A 13,009-nucleotide genomic window follows, 5' to 3' on the forward strand; every position below is an offset into this window, starting at 1 on the left:
ATTCAAGAAACCCTTAGAAACTAAGGAGAAGTGTGGGAAGAAATCATAGATGAAGTTACCTTCATCTCATACTTTTTGACTCGTGCCAAAGGACTAGGAGACTGCTAATGTGGTACTTTTGTTTAAAAAGGAATGAGAGATCAACTGCATAATCAAGTATAGGCCAACCTGCATTAGTCATAGTCATACTTTATTGATCCCGGGGGAAATTGGTTTTCGTTACAGTTACACCATAAATAATTAAATAGTAATAAAACCATAAATAGTTCAATAGTAATATGTAAATTAGGTCAGGAAATAAGTCCAGGACCAGCCTATTGGCTCAGGGTGTCTGACCCTCCAAGGGAGGAGTTGTAAAGTTTGATGGCCACAGGCAGGAATGACTTCCTTAATCTTATATTCCTGAGTCTCTTAATATCTAAAAACTCTTTCGTTGTCATTCAGCCTAACTACATTTGAGTAAATTAATGTAAAATATTTCAGGGAAAAATATAAATAAGGATTGCAAGTCTCTGGCTTCGGGTCGAATCTCCTGGAATAGCCCATTGATATTCTCTCTCTGCAGCCTTGTAAGCGGGAGAATGGAACCTTACTCTACAGTCACCCAGCACTGTGAAGATAATAGAGGGAATGGCCTGGGTCAGGGTTGTGCATGGACAGTCAGGGGGAATAAGACAGGAGTGCACATTGTGGGAGGATTTGTCTGGGGGGTGATGAGCACGTATCTGTAGGAGATGGGGATATATGTCGGTGCACAGGCAGATGACCTGGAGGTTGCTGAGAACAGAGGAGATGAGTAGAATGGTGGAGAATGTCAGTGTTGAAATAAAATTAAAGAAGGTACCATCTGGAAGGTGCCTTGGATTATCTGTGAGAGGAATTTTTAACCAACATGGACTTTCAGTTCTGACCAGTTTGTTTCCTTCAGGCATGGCAGAATTTCCTTCAAGTAGATTTTAAATAAGCACCAATTCACATCACATTTTTCTTTGTGCTCCGTTCTCATTTGCTGCTGCTTCTCCAGTAATGTCTTTTCAACATTGGAGTCCCAATTTATATAGCTTGTTCTCCTGCTTTTAATAATGAGTCTTGCTTGTAACAGGTTTTCAGAGGTCAGCCAGACTATATCGTAATCTGCCCAGGGAATGAAAGATAATTAACTGGAAATTGAACTCCGTGTTTGCTTTGAGTATTGTATTTCATATTGTTTAGAAAAGATGAGTCAACTAATACCCTGCAGATTTTTCTCAAGAATCTGCATTAAAGCATTGCATCACACTTGAAAGAACACCAAAGGAAGGAAAGAATTGTAGCAAACTGTACTAGCATCTGGAGATTTGGGCCACTGATCTAGAAACACAGCTGCAACTGAGAGCTTAATTTCAATTAATAAAGACGAGCATCTGTTAATGGTGTCATTGAATCAAGTGAACTGTTGCAAAACCATCTGGTTCACTAATGTTCTTCAGGGAAGCAAATCTGCCATACCCCATTCCAAATCCACCAATGTTGTTACTCACAGGCCTAACAAGCCTGTTATCTCTGGACCATTTATGGATGAAGACATAAATGTTTCCCTTGCCAGCAATGTTCACAATCCTGTAAACAGTTATATAAAAAGATAAATGGAGCAGTCATAGGTCATACAACCTCTCAAGCACACTATTATCCTGTGAGATCATGACAAATCTAATCCTTTGCCTCAAATGTACTTTCTAGTCTGATCGCAATTTTAATTCCCTTATAATCTAAAAATCTCCCTTTTCAAACTTTTCATCCACTGCACTCTTAGGCAGAGTCTTGCATCATAGAACATAGAAAAGTACAGCACAGTACAGGCCCTTCGGCCCACAATGTTGTGCCGACCCTCAAACTCTGCCTCCCATATAAGCCCCCACCTTAAATTCCTCCATATACCTGTCTAGTAGTCTCTTAAACTTCACTAGTGTATCTGCCTCCACCACTGACTCAGGCAGTGCATTCCATGCACCAATCACTCTCTGAGCAAAAAACCTTCCTCTAATATCCCCCTTGAACTTCCTATCCCTTACCTTAAAGTCATGTCCTCTTGTATTGAGCAGTGGTGCCCTGGGGAAGAGGCGCTGGCTATCCACTCTATCTATTCCTCTTATTATCTTGTACACCTCTATCATATCTCCTCTCATCCTCCTTCTCTCCAAAGAGTGATGCCCTAGCTCCCTTAATCTCTGATCATAATCCATACTCTCTAAACCAGCAGCATCCTGGTAAATCTCCTCTGTACCCTTTCCAATGCTTCCACATCCTTCCTATAGTGAGGCGACCAGAACTGGACACAGTACTCCAAGTGTGGCCTAACCAGAGTTTTTTAGAGCTGCATCATTACATCACTACTCTTAAACTCTATCCCTCGACTTATGAAAGCTAACACCCCATAAGCTTTCTTAACTACCCTATCTACCTGTGAGGCAACTTTCAGGGATCTGTGGACATGTACCCACAGATCCCTCTGCTCCTTCACATTTTTCTCGGCGGTTGATGGGGACAGGACTGTGCAAGCGCGTGTAAGTCAGTCCATGAAGCAGCGGGAGTATTTAAAAGAGAGCAGTTTGTGGGAGTCGGCCATTTTTCTCGGCGGTTGATTGGGACAGGAATGCGCAAGCACGTGTAAGTCAGTCCGTGAAGCAGCAGGAGTAATTAAAAGAGAGCAGTTTGACGGAGCGGGCGATGGAGTAGAGGGAGACGGAGTAGGAAAGCTTTGTCTCGAGAGGCTTCGGCGAGCAGAGGCTGAGGACGAGCTTCACTCCAAGTGAGGTAAGGCCGGGTAAGTTCCTTTAAAAGGAGAACGGTCTGCAGTGGTATTTTATTTGAAGCAAGGAAGGCTGCGAAGCTGTAGCATATTGGGTAGGTCATGACAGCTGAGATCGGCCCCGTGGTTTGTTCCTCCTGCAGTATGTGGGAAATCAGGGATACTTCCAGTGTCCCTGATGACTATGAGTGCAGGAAATGTGTCCGGCTGAAGCTTCTGGCAGACCGCATTGAGCGGCTGGAGTTGCGATTGGATTCATACTGGAGCATCCGCGACGCTAAGAAAGTCATGAATAGCACGTTCAGTGAGTTGGCCACACCACAGGTAAAGGCTACACAGGCAGAAAGGGAATGGGTGGCCACTAAACAGTGTAGCAGTAGGCAGGTAGTGCAGGAGTCCCCTGAGGTCATCTCCCTCCGAAACAGATATACTGTTTTGGATACTGTAGGGGGAGATGTCTCATCAGGGGAAGGCAGCAGCAGCCGAGTTTATGGCACCGTGGATGGCTCTGCGGCACAGGAGGGAAGGAAAAGGAGTGGGAGAGCTATAGTGATAGGGGATTCAATTGTAAGGGGAATAGATAGGCATTTCTGTGGCCGCAAACGAGACTCCAGGAGGGTATGTTGCCTCCCTGGTGCAAGGGTCAAGGATGTCTCTGAGCAGCTGCAGGACATTCTGGAGTGGGAGGGTGAACAGCCAGTGGTCGTGGTGCACATAGGTACCAACGATATAGGTAAAAAACGGGATGAGGTCCTACAAGGTGAATTTAGGGAGTTAGGAGATAAACTAAAAAGTAGGACCACAAAGGTAATAATCTCTGGATTACTACCAGTGCCATGTGCTAGTCAGAGTAGAAATAGGAGGATATTTCAGATGAATATGTGGCTTGAAAAATGGTGCAAGGGGGAGGGATTCAAATTTCTGGGGCATTGGAACCAGTTCTGGAGGAGGTGGGACCGGTACAAACAGGACGGTCTGCACCTGGGCTGGACTGGAACCAATGTTCTAGGGGGAGCATTTGCTACTGTTGTTCAGGAAGATTTAAACTAATGTGGCAGGGGGATGGGAACAAGTGCAGAGAGACAGAGGGGTGTAAAATGAGGGTAGAAGCAAAAAGTAGTAAGGTGAAAAGTAAAAGTGGCAGGCCGGCGAATCCAGGGCAAAAATCAAAAAGGGACACCTTTCAACATAATTGTATAAGGGCTAAGAGTGTTGTAAAAGCAAGCCTGAAGGCTTTGTGTGTCAATGCAAGGAGCATTCGTAACAAGGTGGATGAATTGAATGTGCAGATAGTTATTAATGAATATGATATAGTTGGGATCACAGAGACATAGCTCTGGGGTGACCAAGGATGGGAGCTCAACATTCAGGGATATTCAATATTCAGGAGGGATAGGCATGAAAGAAAAGGAGGTGGGGTGCCATTGCTGGTTAGAGAGGAGATTAACGCAATAGAAAGGAAGGACATTAGCCGGGAGGATGTGGAATCGATATGGGTAGAGCTGCATAACACTAAGGGGCAGAAAACGCTGGTGGGAGTTGTGTACAGACTACCTAACAGTAGTAGTGAGGTTGGGGATGGCATTAAACAGGAAATTAGAAATGCGTGCAATAAAGGAACAGCAGTTATAATGGGCGACTTCAATCTACATATAGATTGGGTGAACCAAATTGGTAAGGGTGCTGAGGAAGAGGATTTCTTGGAATGTATGCGGGATAGTTTTCTGAACCAACATGTCGAGGAACCAACTAGAGAGCAGGCCATTCTAGACTGGGTATTGAGCAATGAGGAAGGGTTAGTTAGCAATCTTGTCATGCGAGGCCCTTTGGGTAAGAGTGACCATAATATGGTGAAATTCTTCATTAAGATGGAGAGTGATATAGTTAATTCAGTAACAAAGGTTCTGAACTTGAAGAAGGGTAACTTTGAAGGTATGAGACGTGAATTAGCTAAGATAGACTGGCAAATGATACTTAAAGGGTTGAAGGTGGATATGCAATGGCAAGCATTTAAAGATCACATGGATGAACTGCAACAATTGTTCATCCCAGTTTGGCAAAAGAATAAACCAGGGAAGGTAGTGCACCCGTGGCTGACAAGGGAAATTAGGGATAGTATCAATTCCAAAGAAGAAACATACAAATTAGCCAGAAAAAGCAGCACACCTGAGGACTGGGAGAAATTCAGAGTCCAGCAGAGGAGGGCAAAGGGTTTAATTAGGAAAGAGAAAAAAGATTATGAGAGAAAGCTAGCAGGGAACATAAAAACTGACTGTAAAAGCTTTTATAGATATGTGAAAAGAAAAAGATTGGTTAAGACAAATGTAGGTCCCTTACAGTCAGAAACAGGTGAATTGATCATGGGGAACAAGGACATGGCAGACCAATTGAATAACTACTTTGGTTCTGTCTTCACTAAGGAGGATATAAATAATCTTCCGGAAATAGTAGGGGACTGAGGGTTTAGTGAGATGGAGGAACTGAGGGAAATACATGTTAGTAGGGAAGTGGTGTTAGGTAAATTGAAGGGATTGAAGGCAGATAAATCCTCTGGGCCAGATGGTCTGCATCCCAGAGTGCTTAAGGAAGTAGCACAAGAAATAGTGGATGCATTAGTGATAATTTTTCAAAACTCTTTGGATTCTGGATTAGTTCCTGAGGATTGGAGGGTGGCTAACCCCGCTTTTTAAAAAAGGAGGGAGAGAGAAACCAGGGAATTATAGACCAGTAAGCCTGACATCAGTGGTGGGGAAAATGCTAGAGTCAGTTATCAAAGATGTGATAACAGCACATTTGGAAAGCGGTGAAATCATCAGATGAAGTCAGCATGGATTTGTGAAAGGAAAATCATGTCTGACGAATCTCATAGAATTTTTTGAGGATGTAACTAGTAGAGTGGATAGGGGAGAACCAGTGGATGTGGTGTATTTGGATTTTCAGAAAGCTTTTGACAAGGCCCCACACAGGAGATTAGTGTGCAAACTTAAAGCACACGGTATTGGGGGTATGGTATTGACCTGGATAGAGAATTGGTTGGCAGACAGGAAGCAAAGAGTGGGGAATAAACGGGACCTTTTCAGAATGACAGGCAGTGACGAGTGGGGTACCGCAAGGCTCAGTGCTGGGACCCAGTTGTTTACAATATAAATGACTTAGACGAGGGAATTAAATGCAGCGTCTCCAAGTTTGCGGATGACACGAAGCTGGGCGGCAGTGTTAGCTGTGAGGAGGATGCTAAGAGGATACAGGTGACTTGGATAGGTTAGGTGAGTGGGCAAATTCATGGCAGGTGCAATTTAATGTGGATAAATGTGAGGTTATCCACTTTGGTGGCAAGAACAGGAAAACAGATTATTATCTGAATGGTGGCCGATTAGGAAAAGGGGAGGTGCAACGAGACCTGGGTGTCATTGTACACCAGTCATTGAAAGTGGGCTTGCAGGTACAGCAGGCGGTGAAAAAGGCGAATGGTATGCTGGCATTCATAGCAAGAGGATTCGAGTACAGGAGCAGGGAGGTACTACTGCAGTTGTACAAGGCCTTGGTGAGACCACACCTAGAGTATTGTAACAGTCTTGGTCCCCTAATCTGAGGAAAGACATTCTTGCCATAGAGGGAGTACAAAGAAGGTTCACCAGATTGATTCCTGGGATGGCAGGACTTTTATATGATGAAAGACTGGATCGGCTAGGCTTATACTTTCTGGAATTTAGAAGATTGAGGGGGGATCTTATTGAAACGTATAAAATTCTAAAGGGATTGGACAGGCTAGATGTAGGAAGATTGTTCCCGATGTTGGGGAAATCCAGAACGAGGGGTCACAGTTTGAGGATAAAGTGGATGCCTTTTAGGACCGAGATGAGGAAGAACTTCTTCACACAGAGAGTGGTGAATCTGTGGAATTCTCTGCCACAGGAAACAGTTGAGGCCAGTTCATTGGCTATATTTAAGAGGGAGTTAGATATGGCCCTTGTGGCTAAAGGGATCAGGGGGTATGGAGAGAAGGCAGGTACAGGGTTCTGAGTTGGATGATCAGCCATGATCGTACTGAATGGCGGTGCAGGCTTGAAGGGCCGAATGGCCTACTCCTGCACCTATTTTCTATGTTTCTCCCAAGTAACCTGCCATTTACTTTGTACTCTGCCTTGGAGTTTGTCCTTCCAAAGTGTACCACCTCACACTTCTCCGGGTTGAACTCCACCTGCCACTTCTCAGCCCACTTCTGCATCCTATCAGTGTCTCTCTGCAATCTTTGACAATCTTCTACACTATCTAAAACATCACCAACCTTTGTGTCGTCTGCAAACTTGCCAACCCACCCTTCTACCCCCACATCCAGGTCGTTAATAAAAATCACGAAAAGTAGAGGTCCCAGAACAGATCCTTGTGGGACACCACTAGTCACAATCCTCCAATCTGAATGTACTCCCTCCACCACGACCCTCTGCCTTCTGCAGGCAAGCCAATTCTGAATCCACCTGGCCAAACTTCCCTGGATCCCATGCCTTCTGACTTTCTGAATAAGCCTGCCGTGTGGAACCTTGTCAAATGCCTTACTAAAATCCATATAGATCACATCCACTACACTACCCTCATCTATATGCCTGGTCACCTCCTCAAAGTACTCTATCAGGCTTGTTAGACACGATCTGCCCTTCTCAAAGCCATGCAGTTCCCTTACAGTTGTAAAGGAAAGTGCTGTAAGGTAGTAGAGTGGCTTGCCAAATGGAACAGCTCCCACAACAAGCTGAAAGGGGAGGAAAGGGACACACGTGTCTGTTGGTGGAATTTCTTTGAAGGTAGCAGAATTGCTGAAAATGATCTGTTAAATACAGAAATTGATGGGGTAGATAGTATTCTGTCCCAGAAAGAGGGTGGAGGCAGAGCTACAGAAAATAAACCAGGTGTGGTCGTGTTAACTTTGTTAACAATAGTGAAGTGGAAGCCACAGCTCAGGAAGAAAGTCGACATTTCAGGAGGCACAGGTACAGAAATTCTGTTACTATTCAAGATTTCCCACATCTGCAGTTTTTCTGATAACTTTATATTCCCCTATCAAATTCCACCACCTACCTTTTTGCCCACTGTTTGAATCTGTTTCACAGCGTACCTTTGCCTCCCACAGAACAGACAAGGACATAAGAAATAGACAAAGAAAAAAGGATATCTTGTCTCTTGTATGTACTCTGCCATTCAATAAGGTCATGGATGATCTTTACCTCAACGTCAGTCCCTTGCACTAATCCATATCCTTTAATAATAAAACATAAAAATCTACCAATTTCTGCCTTGGATTTACTCAGTACTGGAGTTTCCCCTGCATCTAGAGTGGAGATATCCAAAGATTTCCCACTCTTGAAGTGAAGAAATTTCCTCTCATGTGTGTCTATTTTGAAACTGTGATCCTATTTCTAGAAACGTCATCTCTGCATCTACTTTGCCTGACTCTGTAAGAATGTGTGGAATACTTTTATATGGGAACTAAAGTGTGCAATAAATGTATTCAAAATATGCATTGCTGGAGGAAGGAAATTGGTTGAGATGATTATAAACCACTGGGTTGAGAGGGCCTGATTGAGTATAGAGGCCTTTTCCTCTTCTAAGACTTCTTGTAATTCAGGTACTGATTTTGAGCATAAACTACTGATATTGCTTAAAGATAAGCAGTAAATTCCTGCGATACACACAAATGCTGGAGAAACTTAACAGGGCAGGTGGCATCTGTGGAGAGGAATAAACATTCAACGTTTCAGGGTGAGACCCTTCTTCAGTATTCCTGCTTTTCTTCTGCTAAGTTACAGCTAAGGTACAGCTTACTTTCCTGTGTGATTCAATAAAGGAGCTTCGTTTTCCTACTTAACAAGTGGTAATGAGACAATTCTTCTAAATTTCAGAGAAGATAGAGCTATCTTCTTAAACTCTCCTTACATGACAAATTCACCACACCTAAATCAAAGCTAGTAAGCTTTCACAGCACTTTTAATTGCAAGTATATTCTAGGTGGGTGGACAAGACCCATACACCATATTGCAGAGTACAGTCTCACTAGGGCCTTGTATATTTGCTAAATCTCTGCTCCTGTAATCAAATTTTTTTGGAATAAAGATCAGTACACCATTTGCCTTCCTAATTGCCTGCTTTGCTCATATGTCTACTGTTAGTGATTTATGTCCAAGTCCCTCTGAACATCAACATCTTTCGGTCTCCCACCATTTAAAAAAAAACATTTTCTAATTTTTCCACCAAAGTGATATGTTATATTCTATCTGCCATTTCTGTTCCCATTCATTACCCTGTCTTTGGCTCCCTGATGTCATTCTGTCCCTCCTTACACCCTGCACTTTATATTTTGAAAAAACTTAGATACATTGCACCTAATCCAATCAATGTGTTCAGTAGTGGCGATTGTGAACATGTGCTTCCCAATTTTATTTCCACTGCAATGCCTTAAAGTTGTCTGTCCTGAGCTTTGTTTGCTTCTGAATTTCATTTCACTGTTTCACTATGTTTCAGCGGTGCCTGCTGCTCCTAGTTGCTGGAGTCTAGACAGTGGAACCAGAGATACAGTACCATTCTTGTCAGGACATGTGGGCACCATTATTGCGCCTCCAGTACCACCACGCACATTACCACCTGGTAAGTAGAAAAGTAAAGCCCCTTTATTGAATCAAATGGGGAAGCTTAAAAGGCTATAACTTAGCAAGAGAGCAGCAGAGACATATCTAACCTTTTAACAATATCTTTAGTTTATGCTTAAAATCAGTACCTGAATTATAAGTCCTGGAGTTGAAAAGGCCGTTATGCCCAGCCAGGTCATCTCAACGCACTGATTTTCAATCATTTTAATCTTCAATCTTTTCTTTCTCCAGCAATACATTTTCTGAATCCATTTATTGCTCCTCGGGTTTCCTAATAACTCCACAAGCCTGCTGCTGTTGGACTTAACTTTTCTATGTACTGTAAGACTACTATATTCAATGAATTTAAATATTGTAGTCATGCCATAGACTATATGAGTTTTATTCAGTGATCTGTGGATACAAAAGATATTATACCTTCTTAAAGACACAAAAAGCTGGAATTCTTGAAGAGCCTTGAAGATCAAGCCATATGATATGCAATAGCATACCCATGAGCATGTGAATGACTGGAAGATGCAATCAGTCAGAATGTTATTGTAAATTTAAAAAAACAACTGCAAGTACTGGAAACCTAAAATAAAGAGTCAGGAAGGAAAGGAAACCTGTGAAGAAATAGTAATTACATTTTATCAAGTTACTGTTTAAAAATGCAGCAGTCTAGAGAAGCCAGATCTGGGAAAATATGTTAAGAGAGAAATCTTTATTTGAACACAGTGTAGCTGTTAGGAGAAAATAGGGCATTTAGGATAGAATATCTGGGGTTTTTGGGAACAAAATCAGTAAGCTAAAAGGGCAATGATGATCATGTCAACAACAAAATACAGACGGACAAAAGTTAAAGGCTGTAGAGATAAGAGAACTGTCATGATCCAAAAGTTGTTCTTTCAAGTATGGGAGTGAATGAGACATGTTTATTGTCAACTGTCGAAGATGGTAATGATAAGAGTATTGATTGATATCGTTAATTATTTTGAAATTGTCACAAATGTGCATTTTGTGGGTATGCAGAAAATGCCTTCTGGAGGAAGAGAGATAAAGTTATCATTTCAAATTCTGCTACATGGAGATCAAGTTGTATGTCGCCCTGCTTGGCTTTACACCATTTTAGCAATCTCCTTAGAGTTCAGCATCTGTGGCATTTTACTTTTTTGTCTTTTTTTAGTAAGTTCTGTACTTGAGACACAAGATTAACATCTTAAGACAACTCAAACATAGGAAAATGATTACTGTGAAGACTGCAGAAAAGGTTTCTAAGGTGTAGAGCAGCTTTTCTCAACCTTTTTGCCCTGGAGAAACCCTTGAAATAATTTTCAGGTCTCAGGGAACCCCTGCATAAAAGTTATTATTTCTACACCTGACGGTACATTAGCATGATCAGTAAGTTGTAGATATAATAATCCAAAAATAATTGTCAGTGCCCTTTTGAGTAGATAATAAATTTTTAATCTTTCTTGAAAAAAAAACAGATAAGCTTAGCTTACCTTTCTTGAAATTAATCTCCTTCTTTCCCTTTTATAAATTTTTAAAACTCATAAGGTAAACATAATAAATTTCTCATTTCTGGGTCGAACTTGAGATAGGCACACATGGATTTCACTTTCAATTGAAATGAGACAATTTCTATCTTTGTTCTTGATGCTTGTTAAACAAGAAAAAGCTTGCTCACAATTGTAAGATGTTGAAAACTGCAGCAAAATGTCTGTTGCTTTCCTATGAATGGCAGGATACTCTTCTTTCACGGAAATCCAGAACGTGGCCGGGGCAGGTCAGTAAATCTCATCTTGAGTGCATGATCAGAAAGCAGCTCGCAAAGTTCTTCCTTTTCTCTCAAAGTCAAGTTCTCAGGCTGAGCAGAAGATTCAGAGAAAGAGTCCCTCACCCAGTCATACACTTGTGTTGAAAGGGAGGAAAAGTATTGTTCAGTTTTGATCTGTAGTTCTTCCAGGTGGTTTTCAATAAGACTCAAGATTTTCTGATGTCCTTCCTCACTCTCAAGGCCAAGCAGCAGTGGAAAAAAAATCAAGATTTCCTTTTGCAACATGATTTTTCCAAAGATTCAGTTTCTTTTTAAATCCAAGAATCTTATGACTTGAAGTCAAAACGTTTTTTCCAGGGCCTTGCAAAGGCTTGTTCAACTGGTTCGTATTATGAAAAATGGCTGTTAAGTAGGCTAGTTTCTGTAGCCATTCTTCATCTTCAAAGCACTCAGCAAAATCTGGCTTACTATTTGCTTTGAAAGTACTCATGCAATTCGCCTTTCAGCTCAAATACCCTGTTGAGAACTCTTCCTCTGCTAAGTCACTGGTTTTCTGTATGTAGCAGGAGATTGGTCTGTTCGTTGTCTAGGTTTTCACACAGTTTTTTCAACATTCTCGAATGAAGTGGTCTTAAAGCTACTAAATAACTTGCTTTTGGATCCTTTTTATTAACTGTGACTTTATTTTCAAAAGCTTTAATCTACTTGTTTCAAGATTCCATAGTCATTTAAAATAATCAGCACTTTTACATGTCATATGGCTGTGATTTGTAGTTAAGTCTCTTTTCAATTTTGCTGGAGCCATTGCTACATTTGTAAGTTGTTTACCACAGACTAGGCACAATGGAATAGGACAACTTGGATCACCAGTCCATGTAAAACCCATTGATAACTAGCTTTCATTGTAAAGGCAGACTTTTTTTTGTGTCCGTTATTGCACTAGTGCAGTGAAATGACTCAGAAAATTGTAATTCTTCATCATTAACCCGATCAGAATTGTCCGTAGGCCTAGGCCTGGAATCCCCCTCTTCCACTGCACGCCTCCTCTTCAAAAATCGCTACACTGGGCCATTTTTAGAATGAAAATTTCCCTCCAATTTTCTACTACACTGTTAGTTTGTTCGTTCCCAGTCGGTGCGTGTCAGGGGAAGTTTGGGGAGGTAAATCAAGGGGGTGAAGCTAACATCACAGCCCAAGTTAGGCAAGTCAATTCAATGCTCAGAAAACGCACTTCATGCTCCTCAATAGCCTACTGTCCTCCCCTTCGTACAATGCAGCGCTCACCATTTATCACTGGCCTCCCTGTTTTGTGTCAAAAACTGAGAATGGACTCAACTAAATAAACACAGTCCACTGCGCACTGCCATACTGGGCTGAGATTGCTAACAGGGCTGCTCGGTCACTGCCCACCACGGCAAGCCACAAGCATCGCGCATTGTGCAAAATTCAAAAAACTATGTTTTTTTTTAATCACAATCTCTCACAGAACCCATAGCAACCTCTCACGGAACCCTAGGTTTCCACAGAACCATGGTTGAGAAACCCTGATATAGAGAATTATTCAATAGAGCAGATATCTGCAGAAATTTACCGTGCATAAGAAACATATATCAAAAGTAAAAATTTTAAATAAACCTTCAAAAATGAAAAATCAACAAAAAGCAACATTCTACATCCCAGATTTTCAAAGTAAACTACAGATCAAGTATGAATCTAAATCTTCATTATATTTTGTTTTTTGTCTGCAATTGGTAAATGTATTCTGTTTTTGATATCCTCATTCAGGAAGAAAGATTCAGAAGAGAGTTAGTAGGATTATAATAT

General features: G+C 41.6%; 1 protein-coding gene across 8 annotated transcripts in view; it reads left to right on the plus strand.

Moving 5' to 3' along the window:
• Positions 1-13,009, plus strand: part of dock3 (dedicator of cytokinesis 3) — a 966,938-nt gene that overhangs the window by 946,817 nt on the left and 7,112 nt on the right. For 7 of the 8 annotated variants that reach the window (XM_063067780.1, XM_063067784.1, XM_063067782.1 and 4 more), the window contains one exon: positions 9,302-9,424. The exons of the other annotated variant lie outside the window; for it this stretch is intronic. In XM_063067780.1, the coding sequence (XP_062923850.1) occupies positions 9,302-9,424 (123 nt within the window). The remainder of the gene's footprint in view (positions 1-9,301; positions 9,425-13,009) is intronic. 8 annotated transcript variants of the gene reach the window in all.

The sequence above is a fragment of the Mobula hypostoma genome, chromosome 15, assembly GCF_963921235.1.
Source record: "Mobula hypostoma chromosome 15, sMobHyp1.1, whole genome shotgun sequence".
In the NCBI taxonomy this organism is placed as follows: Eukaryota; Metazoa; Chordata; class Chondrichthyes; order Myliobatiformes; family Myliobatidae; genus Mobula; species Mobula hypostoma.